A 19626-nucleotide genomic window follows, 5' to 3' on the forward strand; every position below is an offset into this window, starting at 1 on the left:
CCTGTAGCTGGGGAAGATTAAAACTTTAGATTTGTATTAAACTTTTAAGGGTTCAAAACAAGTAACTACATGGGGAAAATATTTATTTATTTATTATTCACATTTCTATCACCGCCCATCTCCTCCTAAAAGGAGGACTCTGGGCGGTTTACAATAAAATTTGCCTTAAAAACCTGACATCATAAAATCACCAATACTAAAATAATAAAAATATAAATATAAAATCCAAGTGGGAGATTTCCATTCCATTGGGAGAACTCTACATCACCAGCCACCCCCAGGAAGAGCTATTGCCCTTCCCATCCCAGGTGAGGCGGCAGAACCAGGTCTTCAAGCCCCCCTGGAAGGTCGGGAGCAAAGGGGCCTGCCTCACCTTGGGGGGTAGAATGTTCCACAGGGCGCGCGCCACTGCTGAGAAGGCCCGCCTCCTGGACCTCGCCAGATGAAATTCTCTTACAGACGGGGTCCGCAACATGCCCTCTCTGCATGATTGGGTGGGGCGGGTTGATGTTATAGGGATGAAACGGTCCCTCCCGGGCTGCTTTCACAAGCCAGGAAGGGCATGGGTCTAGATGACACGTGGTGGCATTTACAATCTGGAGGATCCTGTCCACTTCCTCAGGCCCAACAGGATCAAACTGTTCCCAGATAACCAGGTAAGTACGTTCCCTCAGCATCTCCCCAGACTGCCCCATGCTTAGAGTCCAACTTGGACCGAATCTGAGCGATTTTACCCTGCAGATGCTCAGCAAATTCCTCCGCATGGCCCTGTAGGTGGGAGACAGAGCCCCCCCACCTAATAACGATCGTGTAATTTTAAACAGGGCCATTGGGCAGCATTCTGCGGATGCAATAAGAGTGGAGAAATATTGACGTTTCGCTGCTCTTACCGCCACAAGGTAGGCCTTAATAGCTTATGTTCGGTCAGATTCAGTCTTTGTCTTCCTCCAGCGGCGCTCTAGGCATCTCTTCACCCTCTTCAAAACCCGCAGTTCCTCCGTAAACCATGGGGAGTGCCGGGTTTGAGTGGGCAAGAGAGGCCGCACAGGCGCGATCCTGTCCAAGGCCCCAGCCGCTTCTCTATTCCAGGTTGCGACCAGGACCTCCGCTGGACCGTGCAGTAGATCCCCAGGTATAACCCCCAGCTCCTTCTGAAACCTCACTGGGTCCATCAGTCGCCAGGGGCGGACCAATTGAATGGGTCCTGCCTCCCTGCAGTGGTGTGGCACCAGCCGAGACCCAGGGCAGGGGAGGTGGGGTGGCTGTTGCCATCCGAGAGTCTGTTGTGGCCTTCAGGGGCCCTGCTCCACAAGTGGCCGGTTGTGAGACCCTGTTTTTCAAGTTGGGTTCCCGAGAACAGTTGCTACTGTTCCAGCCTCCCTGCTGCGTGGCAACCTCACTGCCTGAGCTGCTATTATGGACTTCCGGTGGGGAAATGGCAGACTGAGCAGCTGTGCCTGGGGGTTTAGCAGGCGGAACTGACAATGCGGCAATTTCTTTCGGGCTCAGGCAGGTTTTCCTGAAGCCCAGAAACATTCTCCGGATCAAGAAGAATACCTGGAATCATCCCATCTGTCCTCTGGACAGCTGCTTGCAGCCAGAATATCGCAAACAGTGTTCGTATTTGACTGGTAAGAGCCAGCTGGGAGGCGGTGACGTCACCATTTTCCAAGCTGCGCTGTAGCCTTAAAGGGACACTACGACTGGCCACCCCATTTCTAAGTCACTAAGTGTATGGTTTTTTTAAAGTATGCATAACCTAGGAGAGGCTTTCTACAGAGAGGAGAAGCTGGCTCTCTTGGTGTTTATTGTTATTTTGGGGATCACTGTTTTAAAAAATTCTTTTTTAAGTTTTGGACTTCGTTTTCCTTCCAAATATAAAGGAGGATTGAGAGTAAACAATTGTCTTCCTGTTATTATTTTTGTACTAAATTTGAAGATATTAGCATTTTCCTGCACGTTGAATTGGCTGATTTGAACCTTTAGCTTTCTGTTTTTATTTTCCCATGGGAACTGTCTGCCTATCTCTTGCTTGTGTAAATATTTTCCGGAACTTTTCCATATCTTCGACTTTCACTGGTTAAGCTCCTAGGGGGTGTTATAATCTACTGTGTGAGACATGGAAGATTTTAAAGAATTTTTTTCTGACTTCTACCAAGATTTTGAACAGATTTTTCTTCTGACTTCTACCAAGAATAGCTTCTTATGCAAGACATTCAGGACATTGTGAAAATATGAGGTCTAAAATGTGCCATCAAGATGGGGATGTGGTGGATGAAATTGAGGAATTCAACAGCGACAGAAATGTTTCTTCTAAGAGTGAGATTGGAATTTCTATTGAGATGCTGGATGAAGATCAGGTAGTGGAGTTGGAGAAATTTAAGGCAAGCAATAAGTGAAATTGACTTTCTGGTGGAATGCCATGAAAAAGAAGGGGTCATTATGTGTGGGAGATGTTTTTGAAGAGAACCTGGAATTTTTGAGGGGGGCAGGTGGGCTGTTCGATTTTTTCAAGAGAAAAGCTCTGTGCACATTGTGGGGATTTATATATGCTCTGGTTTACTTTGAAGTGGGATAAGGGTTAAAGAATGTTTATCTAGATTGCTTTAAGGGTTCAACTGATGTTATTTGCTTTTAAGGATTTGGATTAAGATTATTATGGTATAAAAAAGTTTATTTGGATGGTTTTAAGGATTTGATTTAAGGCTACTGTTTTGAATTGTTTTTGTTTTTTGGGTTTATTAAGATTAAGATTACTAAAACTGTTGTACTATTAAGTATAATGGTGGACAATTTATGTGCTTTTTAGTTTGATTCTCATTATAGTAGACAGAAATGTATAGTAGTAGGAAGGGAATAATTAAATAGGTGTTATCTTTTGAGGGGGGAATTGGTTAGGGGGTCTATATAATTTTTTTTCTTTATTTTAATATAAGGGGGGAGTAACTGTACTTGGTGATTTTTATAATGTGCTAAAGGGGAATGATTTATAGAAATAATGTGGTTTTGGTTTAATATAGAGTAAGAGATTGATTATGGAAATTTTTATATATCCTTGCTGTTAAAAGTTGGAAGTCACATCTTTCTGTAATTTTGAAAAAAAAAAATCTGTGTTTTCACACTTTTTAAGTTTTTTTTGTAGTTTTTATCCTTGTCTTGAAACTTAATTAAATTCTTTTTTTTAAAAAAGGAGGAACTATCACACTGCTTTATCCTACGATATATAAGCATTCTCTTTATGCTAAGGCAGAGTTCAACTTTTTCATTCCAGAACTGTCTGTGTACTTTGGGGGGAGGGACTGGTCCCAATACGTGTCCATCCATCCGTGTTTGGGCACGTCTCTTCCTTATTTCATTATTGTTAAGCAAGGACTACCTGTATGTTGGCTGGGAATCACCCTGCTGTAGTCCAACACACCTGGAAGGCAGTAGATTGGGAGAAGGCTGCAGCAGACCTTTCTTCTGTCTATCAAAATTACTTGGGACCACATTTATTTCCCTCTTATTTTAAGAAAATCAAATACTTTCATAGGGTTGTACAGTCTTTAATCATTTCTTCTTTAATTTCTCTTCCTTGGAAGTACACAGTTTTCTGTGTTCATGAATGAGACTTCTGTTTTTCTATTTTTTAAACAGTGTTGAGAATTTATTAGGCATAATAGTGCATAATATAGCACACAATATATTGTGCTATATTATGCAATGTTCCTACTATTATACTGGTTGGTTTTACTGACTACTGCTCATATTAGTCAAAATATGAGGGTTTTTATTTTTAGCTTTAAATGATTTGTTTCAGCTGCACTGGAGATTTCTTTTAAGGTTACAGCTTAAAAGAAATGAAAAGAAAAAAGTAACAATGAAGGCAAGTTTCTTGTTACACAAACAGAATAGTTGCCTTCATCAGAATATACATTCTTGGAAGCAACTACAGGTGGTCCTTGTTTAACAACCATTCGTTCAGTGGCCGTTTGAAGTTATGACGGCACTGAACAAATGGTAGTTACACCCAGTCCTCAAAGTTACTGCCGTTGTAGCACCCCTGCACTCATGTGATCAAAACCTGGGTGCTTGGCAGCCCACCCACTTTTACCACCGCAGGAGTGACGGAGCGCAGTGTGGTAGAGTGCAGGGCAGCCAAAAGAGCAGAGATGGGGGTGGAGATAAGTGGGTGGGGGGAGTTGAAGTGGAGGCAAATGCAGCAGGGCAGGAAAAGTGTGAGGTCCTGGCCTAACTACTGCAACTGGGACTACCGAAACGGCTGTTGCTCAGTGGTATGGCCACATGTTTCACCTAATTACCACATCACTTAGCAATGGAAATTCTGGTCCAGTTAGGATAGTTAAGCAACGACTACCTGTAATTTGCAACCTGGCGTAAACTGTCTCTTGAATGTAAAATCTAGGATTTCCAGTAAGGAAAACGATGTAATCCATGCATACACCTGAGATTTGTCTAGTCAAGATCAGAGATCTGCAAATGTGTGGCAGGGCTAAGAGATACTTTTGGAACAATCTAGCAAACCATTGTGAACGTTTTATAATCAACTCTGGGAAGTTTGTAAACAGTGAAATACTATTTTCCTTATTAAATGACCAATAAAGCCAAACTCTGTATGCTTGTATGTGTGCTTGTATGTGTGTTTTCCACTCTTCTCCAGTTACTACTGTGAAAACTAAAACAAAGTACTAAAAGTTTTGTACTAAAAATAAAAACAACCCCCCTTTGCAATTTCTTGTACAATTAATAATATACCATCATCCCCCTTTTTCTATTGCTTGGAGGGGCAATATAAAGCAAGCTTCGATCTGCTATCATTAAGGGACCAGAATAGTTTTCCCACTCAAAAATGGCCAAGATATTCAGTGTTTCTTCTTAGGAGTAGCAAAAGGTATATTTTTTTATTTATATGAAGGATTTGGAATTTTAAAAAATTAAAGCTGGATATTTTGGAGAAAATGTTTTTTTTTCTGGGAAAAAGCTGTTTTTAAAAAGGTACTCGGTTCTTATTGGAGGTTTTGCTAAGATTCTATGACATGTTTTTATGAAAACAGTCTAATAGCCACCCAATATTTTTCAGAAAAACCTGTAATATCAGAAGTGCATTTCAGTAATCAGAAACTGCAATGCAGATAGGACACAGCCTGAAGGAGCCAATGCACTAGAAAATGTAAGTGTTTGCTTCCCTCCTTTCCTAATCAAGTAAAAGGTTTTGGCCACGAACTGAGGAACCAAACAATTCCATGGCATTTTATACTCTGGAACCAGAGTACGCAGACATAGCAGATACCTGGAAGGAGGAGAAGGAATTCAAGTATTTTAATGATTTTCACTATCAAGTTACACAGGATCCACAAAGCCCAAATAGGCACAAACAGGGAAGGCCAGTCACAGTGTCACAGGAAACAGCCAAGAAAGACATATCATAGGGACCACTGCTTGGGGCAGAATATATGTTTTGCATGGAGAAGGCCCCAGGTTTTATTTCCAGGCATGTCCAGTCATCTTCTCCTCTCCACTTTTCTACCTGTTCTGTTTCATTTATGTAGAATTTAGACTGAAATTGTAACCATATTTAAGAAAGAATCCAAGACTAGCTCTGGTTTGTATCTTCTGAAATGCTAAAGATCTGAAGAATATTTGACTTGCTCCAAGCTATTTCAGGGAAACTTGCTTTGCATCAGCCAGAGCCTAACTCGTATCAAAAGCAACCTGTACCACTGGATGCATCCAAAATTCATATTCAGCAAACCACATACTTTGGTCATTTACTGTGGAAAAGCTGTAGCCCTGTTGTAAAAGTACAAAAGGTACCCAGAATGATTCAGAATGGTTTCTGAGACAAATTCCTGCATTTCTCTGAACCAATGGAACAGAGAACAGGAACAAGCCTTTCCTAGAAGAAAAAGGAGGTTGAAAAATAAATACGAACTTTGACCAAACTTACTTCAGTTTCTCTAAAAAGGGAAACATCAATAGGGAAGAAAGAGACAGACACCAGAAAGCCTATTAACAAGCAGAGCAGTAATTCCTGGAAGTCAATACAATGAAATAGCTGTTCTCTGAATTTAAAACCAATCTGCCCCCTGGTGGCCAAACCTATTTGTTACAGAAATAAGCACTAACAGGAAAAAGACAGCATATAAAAATCCCATTTGTACATACCCATCACATATTCTTTTTCAGCAAAAGCAGTGTTATAAGTAGTAGGAAACAGTAAGCTAAATAAATTAAGGGCATTATAACTGCAAAAGAAAAGGAAACATAGCTGAAACTAGTTTACACCCAACCCCATTCACTATCTGGATCCAAAGCAGGCAAAAAATTTTTGGAAGTGTTATGGGCACTCTTGCTGTAGCTGTTGAGAACTCCTTAAAGGAGCAGTAGCTTCTTCTGGGCCCTAACAGTAGCTACATAGGCTCAGGAAAATACCCATTTGAGTTCAGGAGGCATTAGGGAAAGAGTGGTGGGCAACACTGGGTTCTCTAGAGAGCAAAGGAATGGGGCTCCTAAACAATGATTGTTCTCATCTACAAACAGAAATTCAATACTGTAAATAAGTTGTTAGCAGGGCACTCCAAATCTAGCAAAAGAGAAAGGCAGTCATCTTGGAAAACTGGAATGAAGATATGAATCCAGGGAAAATGTCTAATGTTACGATAAATACACACAGGACTGGACTACAACAGTATGTTTATTTCCTTACCTCTCTAGAAAGCCCAAAGGAAATTGTTTTGGATTTTTATTCTTTCCTTATCTGAGGAAAAACCCTCCTTTCTCCTCAATCCGCACTGCGGTAAGCATTAGCTAAGGAAATAAGGAAACTCCTCCATGCACTAAACAGCACATTATTAACCAATTTCATTTGGAAGACTTATTGCAAATTTCATTAAGTAAATTGGAAGATTTATTGTAAATTTCATCAAGTTTTATAAATATTCTCAAGTGTAAAAAAGTTATGGTCACCTAACTGGAGAGCAGAAAAATGCTGTTATGTTCCTTCTGGTAAACGAAAAATACAAAAGCATTTTTGTAGTTGCAGTTTCTTTCATCATCTACCATTTAAATGAAATTCCTGGAAAAATACTCACAAGAAAAATCCCGTTGTTTTGAAATAAGCAAAGTGACCTTGCACAGCCTATGAACTTTGAGAGATTAAAAGACTGGTCAGCTACTCAGCATGTGCAACAAGTTTATATATAAATACTGTGCTGGTGATTCTTGGAAGGCACACAGCCATATAGCTGTATCTTGCTAGGCTGCTTGGACACTCAATTTCCCTCTACTCTTTTTGATAATGATAAACAATACACCCAACCTAGCCAAATACACTAAGATCATGGACCTCATCAACCTCTGCCTTACTACCTACTTTCAGTTTGATGGACAAATATACCAACAAATCAGAGGAACACTCATTGGATCACCACTTTCAGGAGTCATAGCAAGAACTGTAATGCAGAAACTATAGCATTCCCACACGTACAACCAAAAGTATGGATCTGGTATGTAGACGACACTTTTGTCATAATAAAAAAGGAACAACAAGAGAAGATACATGAAATAATCAACAACATCTTCAAAGGAATAAAATTCATAAGGGAAGAAGAAAGCAACACACTACCCTTCCTGGATATCCTTATCTGCCAAGGAAATGACAGCAAATTAGAAACACAAGTCTATCAAAAAACTCACACTAACCAAGTGCTCCATTACCAAAGTAACAACCCAACCTCCCACCAGAAGAGCTGTGTAAGAACATTATTCAGATGAATACAAATGTATTGAAGCAACCCAGAACACCACAAAAAGGAAACAGACCACCTATACAACATCTTCCGACAAAATGGATACCCGCACAACTTTATCAAAAAGTGCCTGACTACTCAACCCACTACAGCACAACCAACAAAAGCTATGAAAAGGATAACACTACCATACATCAACATCATCTCAAACAACCAACAGGCTATTACAACCACATAGCATTACCATAGCACACAAACCAACTAAAGCCCTCCAAAACATCTTAAGTAAACCAAAAGACTGAGTAGCCCAGGAATAAAAAACAGGAGCCATCTACAACATACAGTGTAAGGACCGTCACTATGTAGGACAGACAGGCAGAAGACTAGCAGAGCACATCCATGAACACCAACTAGCAGTCAGAAGACACAACAAAAACTCCTTAATCTCACAAAACCTGGACTCAACCATAGTTTCAACTGGGACACTATGAGCTACATCCAAAAACACTAGGGAATTTCTGGAAGCTTGACACTCAGACACATCAGCCATCAATAAGACACATAGAGATAAACCATATTTACACACCTTTCAAAAGAAACAATAAAAAAGCTAAGAAGGAAACAAAAAGACCAGAACACATCCCCTCCAGCAGCCTACACCCAGATATGCAGGGGTTAAACCCCAGCCAAACAATCAAGCAGAAAAGAATACCCTAATCAAGGAACTACCAAGGAGAAAACCACACCCCCACCAACACTGGCAGGGCAAGCTCTGTATATAAACAGGGAGCAAGCCCCACACTCACCAGCACTGATGATGTTACCTAGCCAGGTAATGAAACATCTGCAAGCAAACAACCAAGCTCAGAGAGCACCAAGGACTCCACAGATAATTGACTTCTTCTGTATCTGTGTATATCTAGACAAGCAATAAACTGAGACAGTAATATGGAAGCATTTTTAAAAAGAATGTTAAAAGTAGCACTTATTTAGAGAATTTCATGTGTTAGTAGCTGCAGCATTCCAGAAAGATAAATGGAGAAAGAACTGGTTCTAACATTATGCTCTTCAGACTGCCAATCTCTGTCATCCATTACACTAAATGTACATTTTACTGGCAAGCAGATAATTCAAAACCTAGTACAGTGTAACTAACTGATAACAAACTGACAAACTCCAGACATTCAGTTCAGGTCCATTCAGGAGTTTGAGCAAGGAGGGGGAGCAGGACAGAAGGCCAGCTAAATTAGGGCATGAAAAAAGAAGCCCATTGCTGCATTTTGCTTGAAAACTAGCCCAACTTAGCATTTGCTGTGTTGGCAAACTCAAAGATAGAACATGACAGCGTACTTTACAAATCAGGGTGGCCCAGGAAGATATCAAAATAGTAAGGATATTCTTTTGTGTTCCTTATCACTGCTTGCATCACACAGGAGAGGTATTTGTTTAAAAAATGGGTGGGCAGGCTGGAGTTCTGTGACAATGGAATGGGAGCCTGGCATAGAAAGTAATATTATCAACTGATTGTCAGTTTTGTGCTGGGCTATTATTTTCCTTTGGCAAAGGAAGATTTGGCACCCAGATTATTAAGGGATGCTCTGAGGTGCAGACCTTTTGTTAGAATCTGGGATCTACAAGGGACCACAAAATAATTCACCATCATGTACTTATAACTGCTGTGAAGAATATCAGAAGTCACTTTTTTGTATCTTTTTTTTTTTCCTATTTTTCTTCAACTTTTTTTATTTTGTTGCACTTTTTGCTTTCTCTTTGCTTTTTCTTTTCTCTCCCTTACTTTATATTAGTTTGTAATATTCTTACAATAATCTTTTTTAAACGTTTCAATAAAAATCATATATATACACAGTATAAAATAATTCACCATCATGTTCCATACCAAGGCAGAACTGTACTTTCCCAATGCATAAGCTGAAATTTCCAACCCAGGATCTGGAAGCCTTCAGTTGCTGGTTAAACATCCATATTTTAGACATCAATTTTGTGAAAAAGTGAGAAATTCAAGAGAAAAATTGCATCACAGGAGATAAAAAACATGACAATTAGACTTATCCTGAAGTTACTTTCTGGTCATCAGGCAATGAGCCCAACATGAAAGTGTTAACTCCTATGCTGGTGAGAAGGCAGAGTCAAGAAGATCCTGTTCCCATTTATGTTCCCTGAAGCTTCTTAACTGCTGACCACCATTGTGCTTCCTTCAAAATAGAAGGATGCAGGCACTTATATGCATGTTGAAAACAGCTGCAGCTTTTCCTTTCTAATAACTTGCCTCTGTCTCCGGTCGAGGAATGAAAACAGGGGGCCTCATCTTGAGTGTCAGATCTTGGAAATCCCATTCACCAAGAACATACTGTACTGGCATCCTGGAATAGAAGGGGAGTTGTGTGATACTTCTGGCCAAACTTGTATGAGATGTTATTATCACATTTAGTTGACTATCATTTGCCAAAACACAAACTGCACTGGCAGGTCTTTCCTCCGTTGAATGAAGTGGGAGGGAAGAATGTCCAATGCTACTACAGAAAACATTTTATCACAGATAATTTCTAGACATTCTTTGATGTTGGTAAGAAGCTCTTTTACTTCTGAAGCAAAAATATTACCACCAGCTTATCCAATACTCTGCCAATTGTTCAGTTACAACCTCCTACAACATGGTTTTACTCATTGCTCTATCATTAGAGAATAGTTCAGCATTCAGGCTTCCCAAGATCTCCTAAGACAACTCTTCACAAAAGCTTTCTGCTTCTCATCAAATAGAAAGTACAATAAAACTTTTAAGCTTTTGAGCTTCATAAGCACAATACAATAACTTATCTCAAAGTAAGACTATGCTAATCATCAGATACTAGTTTTTTTTAGAGATAGTGCCATAGTAACTAGCCCATGCAAATCACCATACGACAAAACTTTTCCCATTGTTGCACTTCCTTATGTATTCTGTATTCTCTTCTGAATCTCACATACACATAGATACATTTATATATATACATACAGACATATATATAAATCCCGATTCTAGTCTTCTACATTGGGTGACCTCAGGTAAGTCATTCCCTCTCAGCCCTAATTAGACTCAGGCTCTGTGACAAGCTGGCTGAAAAGTAAAACTGGTTGCTCAGAGCCTAAATGGAGGAGGGCTGAGGATTAAATTTATCTGTTGCTTTGTTGACCGTGTATTTGCTGTTTGCTTTCCTTGCTTCTCCCACAGGGTAACTCTGGCCTCTAGTTGCATGGCCTTCAACTGCTTTTGTTCATAAGCATATTTCTTTTCTTCTTTTTTGAAGGGCTTGAACTTTCTTTATACCTTATTATTTTTAGAATAATCACAAGAAAGGCTACAAAATGGGTATGGCATTACATGTTATGAGATTAATGGGTAAAGTAGGCTGAGCAAACAATCACTGGTAAAACACTAACATGGGCATCAAAAGAAGGAACTATCACACTGCTTTATCCTACGATATATAAGCATTCTCTTTATGCTAAGGCAGAGTTCAACTTTTTCATTCCAGAACTGTCTGTGTACTTTGGGGGGAGGAACTGTTCCCAACACATGTCCATCCATCCGTGTTTGGGCACGTCTCTTCCTTATTTCATTATCTGTAAAAGGTGAAAGAATGTAACAGACTGCACAGAGCATAAGATTCTAGCATAAGTTTTATTGTTAGTTAGGACAGCCTTAATAAACGCTAATTTATATTGCCTATTTGTATCTGTGTGACTTGATAGCCAGAAAATGTATATAATGCTCACATCTCCTGTAGCTGCTGAAATATGATCAAAGACCACAGTTGATGGGCAGTTGGTAGGCAAACATGCTTCAATTGATTTTCTGCAATTTCCCCACACCAAAGAAGGGGAACCTCTTACTCTAGAGGGGATGTATTTTCTTCTTCCTCTCTTTGTGTTTTTCTTCTTTTAAACAGGGTCAGAGTTAGGATTTAGCAGGTTTAATTTAGAATCCCACAAAGGGATTTAAGATCCAACATAGTTATATAGTTTAACTCCCAGGCACATTCAGTTCCAAGAAATATGGATGATAGATAGGTGGCATCTTTGTTATTACACATTCCACAACAATTAAAACATTCCCATCTAGATTTCAGCGTTGAAAGACCAAAGGATCTGCATTGCTTAACAGACCTGATGTGAATCTAAATACATTCTCCTGCATCTTTTTATTTGTCCTTATTCTAAAAACAGAGTGAAAAAGAATTGCAAAGCTTAAATGCTTGCATCTTCTGACAGCAAAAGTCGAACCATAAAAATTATTTTAGATATTTTATAGTGCTGATAGAAATAATCAAGGCAATGTTCAATATTAAAATGTAGTAATTCTAACGTAAGCATGCAGAAGTATAATAGCAACATTAAAAACACAGTAAATTGATTAAAACTATTAAAACAAACTGAACATGGTTCAACAACACAATTTTGTGGTTCCCCAGAAACAGTCGAGGGGCCACAGAATGCTTCAGATTTTTCCCTCAGAAGAGTTTGGCTTCAGTTAGGAGAAGGTGACCTCAAAGCCCTCCTGGGATTTCATCAGTCTTTGGGGCAGTTCTTTTCCATGTAGCAAAAGTTGAACACCAGAAAGGACCAAAAGGGGCTATGTTGAGGAAGAACAACAGACTTCTGAGCTTCCTCCCATGCCCAACAGAAAAATATACACTTGCCCTGCAACAGAGTAGATCAATGTCTTGCTATTGCTAAGTTTTCTTTTCTTTAGTCAGATGACATAAGCACGGATGGTTTTTACACTGTATGACAGCAATCATATCCATACTTACTTGGGAGTTAGCACCACTGAATTCAAATGAATGTCCTATGAATACACATAGGCATATAATGCAACCTTACAGAGCATATACACATTGCTTCAAGGGGTGTTGCTTGGACTTCGCAATTCTCACCTCTAGGAATAGCTAAGTCAAAGTACAAATATTTATAATGTACAATAAAACTAGTATTAAGTCAACCCCAAAATTGTAGTATCCAGACAATAAGAGAAATACAGATAAGGCACTAAGGCAAACATGGGGTGGCAAGAAGTTCTTTTGAGATACCAGAAACGATACTTCTCCCACTGAAAATCTTGTTCAAGGCTCCCATGGATTTGGAATTTTCAAAAGGTATTGCCGTATTTCAGTGTCTCCCAACATCTTGTACCCTCAAGAAGTCCTGGGCTATAACTCCTATCACCTAGAGCTCAAATGAGAGTACTATGCTGGGAAAGGCTGCTTCATTTTTTCTGAACTTTTTTTCAAGTAGATATTATTGTACTCTGGCTAAGGGGAAAGTTCAGTAGTCAGACAGCTTTTGTAAAATGAAAACAACATGGAATATTCCATGTAGCAAAATTTGAATGAATGAATGAATTAATTAATTAATTAATTAAAATATTGAAATGGGGCAGACCATATTTTAATCTGCCCACTAACAAAAATTCTCAGGATGGGGTACAGCTAAAATAATAAGAGGTCAAGAAAATATTATTAAATGCAACAATAATTTGGAAAAGAATTCTTATATATGTATGTACACCAACATGCTGCTAAAAGTTAAAACTACACAGCTAGACTTCTAAAATGCGTAAGAGAAATGTTTTCACCTAATTTAAAAGGCATGCTGGTGCCATGCTAGATTCCTTACAGGAACATGCTGTATGTAATGCACCTGACCTGGGAAGCTTTGCTTTATACTCACCTACCCCACTTTATTCAATAAGAGTATGTGCAAAGCTGGCTGGGGAACTCTGGGAGTTGAAGTCTGCACAGCTTAGAGTTGCCAAGGTTGACGAACCCTGCTGTATCTCCTTTCTTCCATTATTTCAGGACACAAACCTCAGCGAAGACTTTAAATTAGCTGATGTTGCATAGGCATCCTAAGCAATTTGGCTGCTTCAGTTTCTACTTACTCCCATGATTACAAAGAACTCCTAGATAAAAAGGAAAGGCCAGAGTGCCTACCGTTGTAGCCGTTTTGCACAGAGCTGCTGGATCTGTTTTTGCTGCTTTGCCGAAAGGGGAGCAGATATGCTGCTGGCATTCAGACTCTGGAACTGAATAATAAAGTTATTTTAATTTAAACTAAGTCTACACATTCTGTTGTAAAGCAGCCACCTACCCACCATAGGTATACAGTATGGCCATTATAAAACAACAAAAAATGTGGATGAAGCCCAAATCCATCCAATCCAACATGTTGATTCTCAATAAGCAACTACATTTTCCACAATTACAGATGCTGATATGCCCTTGACAGAGGAATTATGGAGATGGCCTTGAAGAAGGAACTCAACAACCGTTACATAAACATCAGCCCAGATAGACAGGAAACAACTCAAGATTGCCCTACCTTGATTCTCTTTAGTATAAGGAGATAGAGAGTATCTTTGTTAGGCTTTCAAGATTCTTTTATTGTACTCTATAACAATAGAGTTCCAGTAGTTTAAGTGTTGACTGTTTCCTGATCTGATCTGCTCTGAAGGGTTGACATCCTTCATTTTGAGGGCATGGTGGTGAAGGCTGAACTAACATCAACAAAGGAGGATAGCAACAATTCCAGCATTGTAACTAGCTTTCAATGTCATATGCTTCTGAATGCAAGAGGCTCATAATAACTTGTATGGTAGATAAAGTGGTATACAAGTCTAATCCCCTTTTAAAGTAACCACTGGCAAAAAAGAAGTTCAAAGCTGTTAATGTGAAGGCTAACAGAGGATGGATTTCCCATCCACTAGCGTGCTAATAGTCAAGTCCAACACTCTGCTCAATACAGGAATCTAAATTAAAGCATGTTTGACAGATGTCTGTCCAGCATCCAATGAAGGAAAATTCAGTGTCTCTCTGGGTAAATCGCTCCACTAACAAATTGCTCTATCATTTCCTTTAACTAGAATAGCTTATGAAAGCTAGCTTTCACTGAATTAACTATAAACACAGAAGAGTGATAGGATGTAACCACATACAGTAAGGGAAACAGCTGAGTACTGTAACTACTGTTTTTCCTAATTCTGCGCTCTTAGTTTCTGTCTTTCATCAATCCTTTTCCAAACAAAAAATTCATTTTGGGTCATATTTCACAAATTCCAACAGGTTTTTTCTCCTAAAACTAAACCAGAATCTGCATTCCTGCAACTTAAATCCATTGTTCAGTATCCCATACTCTGAGAAAAGCAATATACGAACTTAATGCAAAATATCCATTTTGGCAAATGTATAGGGTAGGGAATGATAAAATCAGAGTTGGAAAGCATTATTTAAGCCATCAAATCCAACTTCCTGATTACTGCAGGAATCCAATTTCAAAGCATCTCTAAAAGATGGCTCTTCAGCCTCTGCTCAAGTTCACTGATAGGAGGGTTAGTATCATCCTTAGTAATTGGCTCTTTTATTATATTGCTCTGTTAGGATATTTCTACTAACATTCACCTGGATTCTCTCAGCCTTCTGCAACCAGCATGGAAATGAAGACGACTAATCATGTAAAATTGTCTGCAGGCTATTTATTTTCTTATTCTTATAAGAAGAAATTGCACTTTGTAATATGGTAAGTTACATGTGGCACTGGTATGATTAAGGCTCATCACCTAGTTTACACTTTTTCTAATTACTAAAAAAACTTTATGTGAAAATCTCTATTTACCAAAGCCCTTACAGCTGGTGACAATGCTATAAAGGTTAGTATCCAAGAAAAAATGTTAGTGTCTGAAGTAGAAAAAAAGGAAGCCATATACACTTTACTAATGTTTAAAATAATAAAGCTGCAGGTGTAGAATGTATAACAGTGTTAAAATATGGGTATGGATTGCTTTTGAGCTGGATTTGTGACTTGCTTAGTGTGTATGAAGACTGCATGATTGGAAGAATATTATTGTTTCACTATAGAAAGGTAACAAGAATAAATGCCCAAAATACAAGGGGACTAGTTTATTAAATGCTACTGGGAAGATATTTGGTGGAATTCTGCTTGAAAGCCTTGAATTGGTGACAATGAATAAAATTTGGGAAATGCACTGTGGCTGTTTGCTGGGCAGGGCATGTGCAGAAAAGATTTTTATTCTTCGTCAGTTCACGGGGAAAGTCATAAATGTGAGAAAGCAGTGTGTAACATGGTATATGAACATGATTGAAACGATGATGTGGAAGGACAGAAGGGTAGGGAGAGTCAAGGTGAATGATATTGGCATAAACTAGCTTCAGCTGTTTTCTTTTCTTACCTCATGCCTTTACTGTAATTTCATTATCTAATCATTTGCTATTCCTTTTCTGTACTCTCTTAAGTTCTAGTTGTGAAGTGGGAGCAGTAGTTTAGCCATTACAATCTATGGCAAATGAGGACACATATACATCTGATGTGCTTAATAATCAAGAAAAGGTTATATAAAAAAGCCAATGCCATTGCAAACAGTGAACATATTTCATGTACCTTGATCAGTACAGTTCTTTGGAAGCATGCCCAAGCTGCAACATACCTGCAAAAAGTGATACTTATCTCTTAGGGAGGTTTGTTATGTGCCAGAGGACTGATAAGATTGATCTTGAGGTACCATTTTGATGCTTGGTACAGACACTCCATATTTTATTAGGACACTCAGTTCTGGGCTGAAAAAATTTGGACAAACACTACAGTGTAGCAGAGATATAGAAAAATATATTTTACTGCTGTCTAATGTTGACCTGTAGTTTTACAGATCTAGTACTGTAGCTCTAATTTCACCCATAATACTTAACTGTTTTTGCTCCCAGGACATGAGAAACAATATATTCAGAGGATGCCTGTGCTTCTGGGATATTCTTTGCTTCAAACACACCTTGCCAGTACTTGACCACATCATCAGCTGAGACCAAACTGGATTTACAATAAGAATAATTTCTCAGAAGTCTGTGGCAGGGATTTAGAAGAGCATCTTCAATTTGATTCATTCCAAAAAATCCATGGTGCGAGAATAGACAAAAAATCTTCCTGTAAAAAACATTACTGAAACCTTTCATTGCTTCCAAAAAATATCAATTTTTAGATATAAGCACTGATTCTCCTTTGCAGGACTATTGCAGGGCTTCTGTCGGTAGTCTGATATAATAGTATAAATCACCATTGCACAATATTCCAATCTCATCATTATTGTAGAGAAGAACGTCAGTGTCAGATTCAAATGCCATCTTGTCCTGGCAGAACACTGAGAGACAGAGAGATAAACAAATGAATCTTCTCAAATTCAAAGCAGGTTTGCTTTGCACAGAAAAATGAACCATTACAGTATCTTATGTTAATATGAGATTTCCCTTTCTATAACTATCTTTATCCACGTTTTTCTAAAAAGTTTGTATCACTCAGGTGGCAAAGTTGCTTTCACAGAGTACACCAGGTTAAAGCCTGCTCAAATAATTTCATACACAGACACCACACTTCTCACACATATACACAGTATATATTATTTGAAGTTACTGTCAACTGTTGCTTCTCAATACACCTATGCAAAATGTACATTTGTTGTGTTCAATGATATCTTCCAAAACTAATGGCAAGCTCCTAAACTGGAATGCATGACCAAGAGGGCAAGATTCAGAGTTTCATTAATCTGGTTTAATGCTAGGAAAAAGGGATTAGATCGCAGAACCTTGGAAACTAAATGAGCAAAACTCCAGCCCTCATTTACTAGTCAATTTATCGAGGCAGGGATTTTGTGAATTGTCTGAACTTCTTCCTCCCAGATTGCTAACCAAAGGGTTACAAGAGCTGATATAAGGGGGGGGGGGGGAAAGCATGAGAATGTGGGAAGGCAGAAGCAGAGCGCGCGCGCACGCGCGGGAATTGCAGTTTATTACATTTAATCCTATATATTTTTTAAAGGATTTGAATTGGATATACATGGTTCTCTCCCCCTCCCATTTTAACATCAAAATAGTGTAATCCTATGAGATAAATTATGGTGAAGGAAGCTCAAGCTACAGAATGATTAAGTATAGCAAATGCTTCTGAACCTTAGCTGTGTGACCCTTCTGAATCCCAATGAGAGAGAAAGCTTTGGTTTTACTCTGGTGCCCTGTGTGGCTTCTGGACATAAAGGTGCAAATGCCTTGATTTCATACTGCATATAGTAACCCACTGAATTGAGCATGTGCAGCATCTTCACCCTCATCACACCAAGCTGCATTTGTTTAATCATGCATGGCTGTATAAACAGTCAGAGGGGTTTATGCCATACGCTAAGCATACCTTAACAAAGGCAAGTCTCCGAGCTTCCAGGTGAAAGAGGAAGCTCCTCCCCTGTATTTTCCTCATTCTAAAGGGAAATCGATTTCTCCCACAATAAATTAGTTATGCTTTGTTCTCATTAATTTCCATGGAACTTAGAAAACTTTTAAAATATTTATTACAAAGAGACCTAAAATTAAATAAGTTTAGCCTGAATCGACCTCGTTAGTCATTTGGAGGAAACTTTTTGAATCTCTTCTGAGATTCAGTCCTCATTTTGAAAACGTTCCAGCCTTCGCACAGCATCTGCAACGCACGCAGTACAACTGACCAAAGTATACATGAAGTCAAGCACAGGAGCCTTCCTAACGCGGAATTAAAAAATGACTTCGTACTGAACGAAAGGGAAAAAGAGCCATACACGGGTTTTTTTTTCTTCAGATGCGAGGATGGGCAAGACAGCAACTTTTACCTGTGAAAGGACAATTGCATGTCTCCGCCGAATGGTGGAAATACGATGCTCGAGAGGGAACACCCTTCCGGTGAGAGTGGCAAGCGCTTCAGCTCGACTGCCAACAACGCCATCGAACTAAAGTTCCTAGCGAGCCAAAGCTCCATTTTCTAAAACGCTATTATTCCTTTCAGAGCGCATTGAACGAGACAAGGGAGACGCCGCGTGGAAATCGGAGGCAGTTCTGCTAAAGAAGTATTAGGAAAAACTGAGGCCACCTTTGAATCGAGCTTGAGTCTCGTTGACTTCATCGGTAATTTTCTTGGCAACAATACAAAAGTGGCTATCTCTATCTTCTCATATATCTATTCCCAACCCTAAACTATTATGTAGTTTGTTTGGCTGGGTTCACAGCAAACCAAAACCAACATTTTTTTTAGTAAATCATTGTTAAGCAAGCTATAGCTAAATGTGACCACAGCTTCTCAATGGTTTATTTAGCAAAGCGTAGATTAACAAACCATGGCTTAGCAATATGCATGGACTCAATCCATGGCTTGATCAGACATCATGGTTTTAAATCCTGGTTAGTCTTATGTGTGAGCTAGGATTCCTCCTATTTTTTATGGTCAATGTTCTAACAGGCAGCAGGATTTGGACACTTGAATCAGATTGAATTTTAAAAAATTGGAATATTCTAATTGGTGTTGCTTGAAATTCTAGGCTCAGACCTCTGCAGCCATACAGGTATATAAAACAGACTTACAGCATCATACAGAACAAACACAACTATAAAACAAAACATAATATTTAAATACCAGGAACTAAAAGCGTTCTAAAATATTCAATTAAAAGCGAAGTAGATTTTTAAATATAGGTTATTAACCTTCTGTTTACAAGACATCACCAAGAGGGCCATAAGCATTTCCTTTCTGTCATCCCCCAAACCAAGCCTTGGTAACCTCCAGTTTAAAGAAGGACAGTACAGAATAAGATTGCTCAAGGTCTGAGCAGTTCATAAAGAGAGAAGGTAAGACAGGCTTTAAATATACCCAGCTGGCTGGGGAGGGTGACGGCTGGGGGAGGCAATGGCAAAGCACCCCGCTTGATAGTCTGCCAAGAAAGCGTTGCGAAAGCAGCCTCCCCCCAAAGGGTCAGAGGTGACTCAGTGCTTGCACAGGGGACCTTTCACCTTTCACAAGATAC

The 19626-nt window shown here is 39.1% G+C and overlaps 1 protein-coding gene across 2 annotated transcripts in view; it reads right to left on the bottom strand.

Moving 5' to 3' along the window:
- The window catches only part of HEMK1 (HemK methyltransferase family member 1), a 56204-nt gene extending 37687 nt beyond the window's left edge, over positions 1 to 18517 (bottom strand). Inside the window, exons 1-4 of one of the 2 annotated variants that reach the window (XM_063291952.1) lie at positions 18442 to 18517; positions 16505 to 16950; positions 13739 to 13830; positions 10036 to 10129 (exon numbers count right to left, since the gene is read on the bottom strand). In XM_063291952.1, the coding sequence (XP_063148022.1) occupies positions 10036 to 10129; positions 13739 to 13830; positions 16505 to 16765 (447 nt within the window). In that variant the 5' untranslated portion in view covers positions 16766 to 16950; positions 18442 to 18517. The remainder of the gene's footprint in view (positions 1 to 10035; positions 10130 to 13738; positions 13831 to 16504; positions 16951 to 18441) is intronic. The other variant, XM_063291951.1, reaches the window with a different exon arrangement.
- Positions 18518 to 19626: the final 1109 nt, after the last annotated feature.

This window comes from Candoia aspera, chromosome 2, assembly GCF_035149785.1.
Source record: "Candoia aspera isolate rCanAsp1 chromosome 2, rCanAsp1.hap2, whole genome shotgun sequence".
Lineage (NCBI taxonomy): Eukaryota > Metazoa > Chordata > Lepidosauria > Squamata > Boidae > Candoia > Candoia aspera.